At 36.0% G+C, this 13,957-nt stretch overlaps 1 protein-coding gene across 1 annotated transcript in view; it reads left to right on the forward strand.

The window, feature by feature from the left end:
- si:ch1073-416j23.1 (rac GTPase-activating protein 1) overlaps positions 1 to 13,957 on the forward strand; it is an 18,960-nt gene continuing 5,003 nt past the window's right edge. Inside the window, 10 exon segments of the mRNA XM_056465198.1 lie at positions 1 to 82; positions 1,930 to 2,132; positions 4,529 to 4,665; positions 4,755 to 4,827; positions 4,968 to 5,024; positions 7,155 to 7,253; positions 9,006 to 9,368; positions 11,298 to 11,462; positions 11,538 to 11,633; positions 11,833 to 12,031. Coding sequence (XP_056321173.1) covers positions 1 to 82; positions 1,930 to 2,132; positions 4,529 to 4,665; positions 4,755 to 4,827; positions 4,968 to 5,024; positions 7,155 to 7,253; positions 9,006 to 9,368; positions 11,298 to 11,462; positions 11,538 to 11,633; positions 11,833 to 12,031 — 1,474 coding nt within the window.

Genomic DNA, 13,957 nt, shown 5'->3' on the forward strand with positions numbered 1-13,957 from the left:
ATGGGTGATCAGTTTGTGCGAGAAGTGCTCAGCTTATGCTTGCAAAGGCTTGCTATTGAAGAAGCTTCCAACTCTGAGCTCGGTAAGATACAATAGATACTGTTTATTTACATTTTTGATTGTCATTTATAAACCCTTGAGTTGACAGGTTCCGCAAGTGTACATCTGCTAGTGCAAATCTGTTTGATGTCTTTCTATGTATGCATGTGTTGAGGCTATGTAGTATGTATAATTCATGAAGGCTGTTTTTGCAATGATATATTGTACTTCGATCTCTCAAGTGTGTTGGAGAGAAGTAATCATGGGTAATCATGGATATAACATAAATAATCATGAAAATAAATAATAAATAATGATGAAATAATAATCTAGATCACTATTACACATTATTTTAACTATGTTTACAATAACTTTTGATAATTTTAGTATGCCTTTATGAAATATTATTTGAACAAAAGGAAATCATATATAGTAAGTGTTGGGGGTAACGCATTAAGTAACGTGAGTTACATAACAATATTACTTTTCTAAGTGACAAGTAATTATTTTTCAAAAATAAGTAATAATATTTGATTACTTATTTGAAAATGTAACAGGAGTAACTTAAGTTTAATTAATTAACTTTTAAAAAATAAATTACTGAATTAAAGTTAAAGTAGTCACAATGAATGACGTAGTCAATGAGAGAGTGTGTTTATTACTTTGAACGCATCGAAGAAAAGAAAAGGGAACTGTCTCAATGGCCAGTGATTTTTTTACTTAAGACAAATAGCACAAAAGTAGCAAACACATCACTTTAAACTTTTTAAATAATCTACATATATGGCATGTATAGCTCTGGGGTCAGGAAGTACTACGATAACATTATCCTAAAACATATTTTTATTTGTATTTTTAAAGTGTAAATGAAGGTTATACAGTGCGTTGTTAATTGCGAAGCTCCTCTATGAAAAAAAGAAAGAAAGAAAAAAGAAAGAAAGGGAAAAAAAAAACAAGCTCTGAAAGAGATCAAGCCTCAGCCAGGTAATAAAAAGTAATGCAAAAAGCAACTCAAAGGTAACATAACACATTACTTGTCATAAAAAGTAAGTAACACAACTAGTAACTTTTTCTCGGAGTAACTCAATGAAGGTGTTATACAGTAGCATTGTTGCTCCTCTATTAAAAAAAAAACAAGCTCAGAAAGAGATCAAGCTTCAGGCATGTAATAAAAAGTAATGCAAAAGCAACTCAAAAGTTCGTAACACATTGCTTCCTATAATAAGTAGCGCAATTAGTTACTTTTTCTTGGAGTAACTCAATAATGTAATGCACTACTTTCAAAAGTAACTTTTCCCAACAATGTAGTTGATGTACACGCTGTAAAATGTACTGAAGTATTTGCCAAGGCATGACCCAAACCATCAACATTAGCGAAACAGTCATTTCACTGAAAATTGCATATCCACTTTATCATAAATCCAATACTTGAACTTCAATAATATGTCTGCCTTTACCAAGGTCTTAGGTGAAAGGAAACAACCTGAATTAATGGCCAGTTAAATGTATACATTTTGAAAATTACTATTATTTTTAAAAGGACACCAAAAAGTGGGGAGCTCAGGTCAATTTCAGTGTAACATGAGGGATAATTTAGACATCTTAAAAAAAGTGGTGTTTTGTTTAAACAGTAATTTTGAAAACCAGGAATACATTTTATTCAACCTTTGTGATTTTTAGGAAGTAAAAGAGAAGGTGATTATTTTTAAAAGCATTTGTGTTATGACAAAATGTCCACTTTTAACATAAAACTTATAGTGATGGCTTTATACCTTTGTACCAGAATTCTAAGCAACTGCAGCTTTTAGAATATGCATGTTCTGCGGCGATAGCTGTTCTTTGATCTATATTGTCTTCTTGAATTCTCACCAGTTGTCTCTTATCTTCAAGAATTTATTGAGGTGGTGAGGAACTTTGAAGCCGCCAGGAAGAAATGGCTGCATGCAGAGCTGGAGCTGAAGAAACAGAAGGAGCTGCTTGTGAAGTCTGATGTGGCTCGAGCTGCTCTGGAGGTCAAACTCAAACATGCTCGAAACCAGCTGGATGTGGAGATCAAGAAACGCTACAAAGCTGAGGCGGACTATCAGTGTCTGGTTCGTGAGAAAACATCTATTTATATGCACTCATATCTTGATGATTGACAGTAGTTCCCATCATTTGTGCAGTGCGTAGAGGCTATGTTCTTGTTTGATGCAGGGCCATTAACATCCATAAGTGATTATGGTTTATTTATAAACTAATTTCGAGAGGAGCATGTGCTTATGATTGATCACGGCTGGTCCCGCATTACTAAAGCATGATTCACCAATCAGACGATTCCTAAAGCTGCAGTAACTGCACTTTTCTGCCCATTGACTTCCATTCATACGCACGAGAATGCGTCATACTGGAAATCCAAAAGTTGTACTGCAAGTTTTGCAGTTCACTGCGTTGGAAAGTTCAAGCTTGGTGACCTCTGACTTGCGAAATTGCATCACATGATTGCGTGAGACCAATCGAGGATCAAAACATGACCTCTCTGGACAGAAATTTAAAACATGGACCAATCGCGCGCTTTTTTTAATGTCTACTCATCTTGTGTAATCCCACCCCTTTTTGCAGCACCGTACTTCAGAATTTCGCATGCACAAACTCTAGTGTGACTGCGGCATAACTCACTATATATAACCAGAGTTTCCTACTTTAGTTATCTTTGTCTTGAAGAATCCACCCTTCCACCCCTACTCCTCCACCTTTCTCTTTATAGGGTGGCATGGCGGCCCAGTGGTTAGCACTGTTGCCTCAAAACAAGAATGTCCCTGGTTCGAATCCTTAACAGGCCAGTTGTCATTTCTGTGCAGAGTTTACATGCTCTCCCTGTGTTCGCGTGGGTCTACCCAGGTTCTCCGGTCATAAGTGAATTGATCAATCTAAGTTAGCACTATAGTAGAGCTCTTAAGCAGCAGTATATCTCTATATAGCAATTTATAATCTGTCATCAGCCCTGACTAAAGGGGGAGTTCTCAAGACCTACCTGAGCTCAAACACTCTTTTGCCCTGCAAACAGAAGGGAACCCTGGGCTCGAGGAGCTTATGAGCTCAGGGCTGTCTCCTGGGACAGCATGCCAAACGTGCTTCATAATCAATAATCAGCTAAGCGTGAACTCTTGAAAAGGATAATAGTCAACCACATGTTGAATTGGCATTACGTTTATGACCCCTAAAGAGTGTAAGATAGGATGTAAGTAGCTAAATGTATATTTAAAAAATGTCTTGCGATATAAATATAATGCAAGCAATGTTTTTTTTTAAAGAAGACTATTTGGAATTGAAGATGCTGTATGAATTTTTCACATAGTTAATATGATGTTGAATGTCATGTTTTAGATGCCTTTTTATTTATGCACAAATGATTGATGATTTTATTTTTTATTTATTCATTCAATCTTGTCTTGTCTATTTTCCCTTTAATTGTTTTTCTTTTTATATATTTTTTGTTTTTACATTTTATTTTAAATATTTATTTAATGAACAGTAATTTAGTGGCATGTTTTGCATCTTTATAAATTTTTTAATATTATTAAATTATGTACATATGTATCATAATTATATACATTTTATGCAAGTGCTTTTGTGTATTGTAAAACACATTTTCTCCATCTAAAATTAACCTTTTTTTTAACTGCACCTTGCAAAATAGAATACATTTAACGCATATTATATTATATTATATTATAATGTGATTTAGAATGTAAAATAATATTATAATTTAAATGCTTTTTAAGAAATATTTTGAGATTTTCACACTAGAATTGCTAGAGCCCCTTTAATAATATCATATCTCATTCATTCATTCATTTTCTTTTCAGCTTAGTCCCTTTATTAATCAGGGGTCACCACAGCGGAATGAACTGTCAACTTATCCAGCATATGTTTTCACGCAGCGGATGCACTTCCAGCCACAACCCAGTACTGGGAAACACCCATACACTCTTGCATTCACACCCACACATACACCACGGCCAGTTTAGCTTATTTAATTCACCTATAACGCATGTCTTTGGACTGTGGGGGAAACTGGAGCAAACCCACGTGAACATGGGGAAAACATGCAAACTCCACATGAAATGCCATCTGGCCCAGCTGGGACTCAAAACAGTGACCTTCTTGCTGTGTGGCGACAGCGCTACCCACTGTGCCACCATGTCGCCCATTTAATATTATTTAAAATACAAATCATATAGTTGTTCTTTCACATTTAGTAAATTAAATGTGCTCTATTTGCTATTGTACTGTACCTTGCCCATAAGACCTTGCCCGTTTGGTCAGCATAGCATTACATAGCCAGAGCACAAACCTGGTAGCGAAACAAAATGCTAAGTGCATCGCCAACGTCATATAAATGTGTGTGGTCAGGTGTTAATGTGAACAGAGAGTTCATTAAACACAAGAGCTCAAGGATTTATTAATGATACTTAAAGTGTCTGTCTCTCATTAATTCCTCTGACAGGAACGGCAGATGCAGCTGATATGTGACGTACTGGTGCATGACAGCAAGTCAAATGCCTGTCTGAATGATGAGCAGAGGTCAATGCTGACCAGCTTCAGTCATAAAGGAGCCTGTGTCCCGCAACACAGAGGAAAACGGTACTGTAACTATCATTTCTTTATTTAATCCTCACCTCACTGGGGCTTTTCTCAGTTTTCAATGTAATTTTTCCATGTCTTTTCATCAGGTTATCAGTGATAGATGAATCTTCGTTCCTGTCGCACTCTGACATTAGTTATGACAGAACGGATGATGATTTGGTGGAGTATCACTTTGTTTTGTATTTTATTCATCATGTAGAATTCTTGTTAGACATGCAGGGAAAGTGCATGCGTATAAAAAACACTGACAAGTTCAAATCAATTGGTTGTAGCAATTGTTTCCCTGGTGTGATTTCTAGGACTTGGACAGCACTGCGTTTGTCAAGCCTCTCAAGTCAAGAGCTCGCGAGAGAAGAGTAGGTGATGTCTGTTTTCTAGATAACAGGTTTTCAAACTCGGGGCCTCAATGGAGCGTTGGAGGGTCTTTGAAAATGTTTGGAGAATTTCGTTGAACTGATCAAATAAAAGTGAAAAGTATTTTATTAAGTCAAGGAAACAAATGATTGTATGAAGGAAATAACAAAATAAGTAAAATAATACAAGTATAAAATAATAATTTCAAAATATTATCTTAAAGAAAGGATATGACTAGTGTTTTTGTTACTATAACATATTTAATAAGTTAATCAGGTTCCAAATAATTTGTGTATGTTATACAAAGTTTAATTTAATCTTTTAGTCAGTTTTATTGATGCAAGTTGAGATGACTAGAAAAGTTAATTTGATTTAACTAAAAAATAAGGGCAGCTAAGAAAATTAGTTTACAGTTTAAGTACATATGTACAATAAATATATACGCTACTGTAATATGGAAAAGAATATAATGGAATTAAATACAAACATTTTTCAGGTAATATTTTAGACTAATTTCTAATGTTATTCTTTTTTCAGAGTATATATCTGGTTGTAATGTAAGAAATTATGGAGATGTATTTTTAGATTTTTACTATGTGCGTCAATTCTACAAGATTGATCATATGCGGATTATAAGTTAACATTTAATACAATTCGTCACCTTGGAAATATAAGGTTCTATCTGCGTTCTAAATGATCTTGAGATATTGAGCTTCAAAGTTTTTTTTTGCATTCCATATAACAAACAGTATGTGTGTAACCGTTCTCTTTCATTCATTAACATGACCGAGACCCTAAATGCACTCTAAATGTAAATTATCAAAGTTCTCTTACATTTACAAACTGGAGTAAAAAAAGCCACAGTAAATGCAGATTAGATGCAGAACCTTCTAATTCTGAAAAGTCATTTTCCACTTGGAATTATAAGGTTCTATCTGACAGATCATTCATTGAAGCATTACTTTTCAAGAAATACAATCAAAAAAATATATGAATTGGTGTTGTAACGACTATGTTGATGCTTGAGAAAGTAAAATTTTGCTTTCTAAACATTTCATGAATTTTTTTTCCTATTCAAATTAAATGTACAAGGCTGTACTAAATATATATTGTTCAGTGCAGATGTTCATTTTATCTAATTAATATGGTCATATTTATTAAATTGTATGCTTTATATGAATTAATGAATTATATAAATTGAATTATATGCCCCATGAATTAAATTCCGTTTTTACCCTTCAAAGCTTAATATTAAATTTAAAGACTTTAAAAGAAAACAGACAATGAGCAAATCAGTTTAATAAATGTTTCACTGTCTATATATACACAAATAAAATATTTCCCATTTAATATATCACATTTTTTAATATTAGTTTCTTTTTCAACAATGTAAAACTCAACATTTCATCTCAATGTCAAAAAATGCTTCCAAATCATTTCAAGTTCAAAACATTTACACGCATCTTAATTCTGTGTGGTAACCAACTTTGATTTTGTGTGAATTTTTTTTTTTTTTTTTTCCCTATTCCTGGTCTTTCCCGCTGTCAACGGAGCAGTCCAGCGAAATAAAAAAGAAAGCTAACTTTAGCTTGGCTCTATAAGGTTCTTTCTGTGAGCCAATCAAGAGTTCAACTTTGTAGATAAAACCTTTTTTGTTTTTTTAAATAAAATGTCTCAAAATGTAAACAACTTCACAAAAAAACATCCCATAATGTAAATAATTTGTCATTTCATAAGAATATGTCAATAACTCAATTTTGACTAAAATGTCAGATAGAACCGTATAATTCTAAGGTGACGAAATGTTAATATGTGTAAATGTTGTGCTGCTTCCCATATTTGTGTAAATGAATACATTTCATAATTATTTTTGATTAGAACATCAATATATTAGAAATGGACTGTTTAATTCATCCCTGCTTTTAATCCCTGGATTTTTACATCACAGCATTAGGACTCTTTGAAATAAGAAAATGTATATATCTATACTATGAATTCTTATATAAATGGTTTTGCTTACTAAATTTGATCTTTTAATTTCTTCTTAGATTACCAAAGTTATTTCATTGTGTCTGTTGTAATTATATACGCTTGTTTTTAGTGCGTCTCATGATATCGCTGCTTGTTTTCAGCGTTCATCGTTGGGCCCAGTTGTTGGTCTTCCAGTGCCAAAACGGGGAAGAGTCAGTGGCCGTTCAGGAGATCTGCTGGTCTCTAGACCGCTGGAGAAGGTTGGAAGATGTTTTCTATTAACTGATAAATCACTATTTCCTAGTACTGGCTACTGATTGCAGCCTTCAAAAAGAAAATAAAGAAAGCTGTGTAATGGGTTGTATTAATAAAACATTACATATTTAAGATTCAACATGGTCCGCATGATACATTTTTGATATCACTGTGCATAATTTTTAAAAATCAGAAAATCAGATCCTATCCGATCGTGAAAGGGGGGGGGGAACCTTTCAAGACAGATGTTAACATGATCACTCAAACCACGACACTGCAAAAAATGCTTTTCTTACTTATAGTTTTTGTCTTTTTTATAGTCTAAATATCTAAAAATAAATCTTAAATGGCAAAAGCATAAAAATATTGTCGTTTTCACAAATAAGTAAAAACGAAACGACCTTTTTTTAAAAAAACTTTCTAAATAATCTGGCATTGGGGTAAGCAAAATCTTGTTTTCACTTTGAAATAAGACTATTTTGCTTACCCTGTTGGCAGATTATTTTACTTAACCATTTTCTTTCTGAAATGTGTCCAAGTATAAATGCATTTGGTTGTTGAAACCACATAAATTTTATACCTCCAAAAAAAAAAAGAAAAAAAGCATGAGCAGCTGTATGACAGACATTAGTGCTAATGCAAAACTCAACAGCAACACCATTTTGGGATGTTTGTTTTTTTTTGTACATTTTTATTTTTGCTTAATATAAATGTTGACATCGATCATTAAGTGATTAAGCGATTTAAATTAGAATGTAAAATTTATTATCAAATGGCAGCATTAACAACAAGCGCCGCCTCAGTGAATGGAGTGGAAAAATAATAGTAAATGATAAAATTATAGTGTTTCTTTAGTGTACAAATGCACAATATTTTATTTTCGGGAAAGTATAGACTAATTAATGTAATGCAAATCTTTACAATTTTAATTGATGCCTTGCATGTATCTGTACAACACAAGTAGATGTTTAATTAAGCCTGTATTGACCAATCATGCTTGTGTTTTACTGGAACATGAATGAAGTGTGTGTTGAATAAGATGTATATAGCAAAAGTAATTAAATGAAGTGCATTTATCTGACATTTTAGTCAACGTAACCATATTTATGTGCATATAGCATAGGACTTTTTGGTGACTTATCTGGCCAAATGAAAATGCAACCAACTATGCAATCTGAAAAAATGCATGAAGTGACCAGTTGTGAACAGACCCTTAAAGTCATCATGTTTAATTCACCAGGTTTAAAATCTAAATAGATTCTAAATTGGTCATTTACCTCTGAATTAAACGGCCCCTCTTGGCTTGAATATCATTGGGAATTGTAGCATACAGTTGGCAAAGCATGAGGTTCATCTCCTGAAATGTACAACCTCCTTCATTACTTTTTTCTTACTTTCTATTAGTTAAGGGATCATATTCCCTCTGTAGGTTAGTCTAGTGTCACTTCTCATCCACTCGTGCCTTCATCAGTCCCCCGTGTTGTCCACACCCACTGAAATTCAGCTCAGATGAGAGCGGCAGTGGACTATGTCCTCTGTATCTCCCTCCACGGGACTCCTATCACTCCCTCAGCTGCCACTGATCACTGAGAGAGAAGCAAAGCAATTTGGCACTTTGAGAAACTACAATTGTCCTTGTTGCCAGGAATGTGGACACAAGTTAGATAACCAATTGTTATGCTCCTCTAAGGGCATTGCATTCCTGCGGAAAGAATGATTGGCTTTAAATGCAATTTCTTGTGTGTGTTTGTGCTTAGGAAATCGAGACGACGGTTGTGAAGGCGTCTGTCAGTACTCCAGAGACTGGAAGTCAGATTCACATGGTAATAGACATAACCCAGGAGGCTCCAGAACATCCATCCAGAGCTCTCAGAAATGAACATTTTTCCTCTGTTGTTGGTAAATAAGCCTTAGAGGCTCCACTTTTGATGACACATTCTAACCTTCCCAAACTAAGCGGAGTCCTCCGTGCAGAACAAACATCTGTGTGGGCTCACAGTGAAGTCATCCAGGCTGAGACGATGGTTGAAATGGAGGTGAGCGCCGTGGAGCCGGCCGTCCTTCAGGACCTCACGCCCACTGTGGAGAAAACTGTGCAGCATGTGTTCCAGCAGAAAACAGTAAGAAGAGCTTCTGCTCCTCTCAATGTGTTGTGAGGTTTTTATGTTTTGGCGTTAACATCTGTTTTATGAGTTATGGATCAAAACATGTATTGGAATTTTCTATAATATAATATAATGTACCTTACCTAAAGTGTATTTGTGGTGAATGGAAACTGCAGCAAATATAATTCTGTGCTTAGAAAAAAATAGAAAAATATCAAGTAAAAAAAAAATCCATGATAATGTTTCTTCATGAATGAGGAAAAATAAGTGGGTGGGAGTGAAGGGAGAAAGCTGTCAAAATGTCATTTATTTTCAGCGTAATATGATCAATTGTAGGTTATGTTCAATTTAAAAAATGAAAACATAGTAATCCGTGCTTAATTTACAATATTTATAACTATTCTCTATATTATATTATATGATATTATATTATATTATATTATATTTTACTCACCAGCCACATTATTAGGTACTGTCCAACTGCTCGTCAACGCAAATTTCTAATCAGCCAATCACATGGCAGCAACTCAGTGCATTTAGGCATGTAGACATGGTCAAGAGGATCTGCTGCAGTTCAAACCGAGCATCAGAATGGGAAAGAAAGGTGATTTAAGTGACTTTGAACATGGCATGGTTGTTGATGCCAGACGGGCTGGTCTGAGTATTTCAGAAACTGCTGATCTACTAGGATTTTCTTGCAGAGCCATCTCTACGGTTTACAGAGAATGGTCTGAAAAAGAGAAAATATTCAGGAAGCGGCAGTTCTGTTGGTGCAAATGCCTTGTTGATGTCAGAGGAGAATGGCCAGACTGGTTCCAGCTGATAGAAAGGCAAAAGTACCTCAAATAACCACTCGTTACAACCGAGGTATGCAGAAGAGCATCTCTGAACGCACATATCCAACCTTGAAGGATGTGTTGTGATTAAACATCTACAGCACCAGAAGGCCACACAGGGTGCCACTACAGTCAGCTAAGAACAGGAAACTGAGGCTACAATTCGCACAGGCTCACTAAAATTGCACAATAGAAGACTGGTCTGACGAGTCTCGATTTCTGCTGCAACATTCGGATGGTAGGGTCAGATTTTGGGATCAACAACATGAAAGCATGGATCCATCATGCCTTGTATCAACAGTTCACTTTGGTGGTAGTGAGGGTGTAATGGTGTGGGGGATATATTTTCTTGGCAAACTTTGGGCCCATTAGTACCAACTGAGCATCGTGTCAACGCCACAGCCTACCTGAGTATTGTTGCTGACCATGTCCATCCCTTCATGACCACAGCGTACCCATCTTCTGATGGCTACTTTTATCAGGATAACTGGTTTCTTGAACATGACAATGAGTTCACTGCACTCAAATAGTCTCCACAGTCACCAGATCTCAATCCAATAGAGCACCTTTGGGATGTGGTGGAATGGGAGCTTCACATCATGGATGTGCAGCTGACAAATCTTCAGCAACTGCATGATGCTATCATGTCAATATGGACCAAAATCTCTGAGGAATATTTCTAGTACCTTGTTGAATCTATGGAAGGATTAAGGCAGTTCTGAAAGCAAAAGTAGGTCCGATACTAGTAAGATGTACCTAATAAAGTGGCCACTGAGTGTATATTATATTAAAGCTTACAAAAAACGTTTTTGCCCCTGTATGATATCAATCTCATATTTATAGCAAATGATAGAAGCCATATCACAAAATTAATTTCACAAGTGCTGTTTTTGTCCCAAAAACCAATATGGTATGGAATGTGTGCTACAGTTTAGTAAATAATTTAATTTAATAATAAGTTTTATTTTAGACAAAGTTATTTTGTCAAAAAATGCTCTGAATGTTACCATTTGGAAGAAAAGTTGTTATAATAAAACAATGTTTTTTTTTTCAAACAGTTATCACAAATAATGTCAATACCAGTTCATTGTTTTACATTTTGTTTCAGGTGATTCGTCCTGAAACATGCATGCCATGTGGAAAACGCATTCGCTTTGGAAAGCTAGCTGTAAAATGCAGAGACTGTCGAGTGGTGAGCCATCCTGAGTGTAAACACCTGTGTCCGGAGAGGTGCAGTCCTAATGCTCACGGTTCACCCCACCCCAATGAGGTAGTCAGCTTCCATATGCACACATCCTTGTATAAAAAAATGAAATGGTAAAAGCTTGTGTTTGTCTCTTCTTCACAGGAAAAGTTAGAGAGCTTTGCCCCTTCCACACGTCCAAGGATTCCCTCTATCATTGTTCAGTGTGTTTATGAAATTGAGAGACGAGGACTTGAAGAGGTGTTTTTTACCAAATGATACACCAACACAAGGATAGTTTCTCAAACTGAAAGCATAATTACAGTGCTGGTGCAAGGCAATGCTGTGTAATTGAGCTTAATTTGGAGTTAAGAAACAGTCTTTTCTATCATATTGCAGCACATTACAACATTCAGTGAAAGTGCATACGGGTGATGTGTGTGTGTGTGTGTGTGTGTAGAAAGGCATTTATAGAGTGCCAGGAGGAGAGCGGCAGGTGAAGGAACTGAGGGAGAGGTATCTTTACGGGAAAGGCCCACTGATGCTCCACAAAGTAGATGAGGTTCATGCTGTCTGCGGGCTCCTCAAAGACTTCCTGAGGAAACTCAGTGAGCCTCTCATCACATTTAAGCTTCACAGAACCTTCATGGAAGCTTCTGGTAAGTTTTCGTCCAGTAGTGTCTGTTTAAATTCTGAACATGAGTTTAATGTGTGTGGTGGTAACTTTTGACCCAAGTTTGAATCCACTCTTTGCAGTACCGATTCATTTCTCATAATGTGGTTTATTTATAAACTAATTTCGAGAGGATCATGTGCTTATGATTGAACATAGCTGGTACCGCATTAGCTCCGTATATTTGCACAAATCAGATGAATACTGACACGCTATAAATTACCAGAGCTTTCTACTCAAGTCATCTTCGTCTTGAAGAACCCCCCCCCTTCTATGACAGGGTGGCACGGTGGCCCAGTGGGTATCACTGTTGCCTCACAGCAAGAATGGTTTGGCCCTCTCCTGGTCAGTCTGTGTTTCTGTGCGGAGTTTGCATGTTCGCCTTGTGTTTCGCGTGGGTTTTCCCCGGGTTCTCCATGTTTCCTCCCACCGTCCAAAGACATACACCATATGTAAAATGACTTCCTCAAAATAACATCTGAAGGCAACTCTTAGTCAGATATATCTCAGCAGTTCACAAGACCTACCTGAGCTCAAACGCTACTCTCGCCCTTCAAACGGGAGGGAGCCCCTGGCTCAAGGATATTCTGAGCTCAGGGCTCTCTTCCGGGACAGCATGCCAAACACACCTTATCATCAATCATCAGCTAAGTGTGAACACTTGAAGCATTCTCAAAAATAAAGGTACAGTACAAGCGTTGTTCAGTAGGTGTGCCTTTGTACTTCTTAGGTAATAATATGCAGTGGTGTAGCAGAAACTGTTTAGGCTCCTCGCAAAAATGAATTCAGGCACGTTACTGCACAATAAAAAAACAGCTTGTACTATTCGAATGCCATGTCGTACAGCCTACTAAACTTTATTTTGCATTAAAATAACTGCTATATATTTTTTTTTACAAATGAGAATGAAATGAAATTCTTTTTTTGTCATCTATTTTTTTACATTTAAACCATAAAAAGCTTGCAAACGAATCCATAAACATTTCACAGTGCTTCCCACACATAGACTTTACTTGGGCAGGCCACCCAGGTATATTAACAGCCACCCAACTAGATTTAGTAACACTTTTTTTTTTTTTTTTTACTATTATTATGATCCTTTTTTTTGTTTCCACCCAATATAAACAAACATCCGTGATCGAGTAGTGGAAAATATTCTTTCATACTGCTCGTTCTGTGTGCACGAGAACTGTCAACACTCCCACAGTGTCACGTGCTCTGCAGACCCACAGAGACCCACACCTTTTCCCATCCAGCCGGGGTTTCTAGGGCCCAATCCCAATTGTATTTTTGTACTCCTTCCCCTTGGCCCTTTAAAAATGAGTGTTAAGGGGAAGGGCTTTAAAATTTAACCCTGGGACAGCACTACAACACCTGCACACGTCGGCAATGTCATCACAATCTCATGCTTCATATGAGATCAGACGATCACGACTGCTGTAGTTATTCCAGTTGCGTTATTTTTTTGGTATTTATCCTTAGGAAATCCCTGAAGGCATATATTATGTTATCATCTAATGTGGCAATAAGATCGTAACGTACTACTGTGCATTTACACACTGGCCATATTCATCTATGTAATCACACGAAAACAATATTAACATTATAGCAGACACTGTAAAAAGCTCATTCTTAGCCACTAGACTTTTCTGACAGGGTATTTGAGTGTCATCGAGTGACAGAATGTTGTAGGACTACTATAAAGCAGTTATTATATGGGATTATAGATAGCGAAATTTAGCATTTTTTTTATTTTAGCTGGGTTTTTTAAAGCATTGCTTTTATGAATGTATTAAAACGTGCTTGTTTGTTGAAAAAATTCATAATGATGACAAAAAATACTAATTTGTGGATCTCCTTACTTCCTGGTGCAGCTGTGGCTGGTGTATTCTGGGAAATTTTCTTACCCCTT

The sequence above is a fragment of the Danio aesculapii genome, chromosome 9, assembly GCF_903798145.1.
Source record: "Danio aesculapii chromosome 9, fDanAes4.1, whole genome shotgun sequence".
In the NCBI taxonomy this organism is placed as follows: Eukaryota; Metazoa; Chordata; class Actinopteri; order Cypriniformes; family Danionidae; genus Danio; species Danio aesculapii.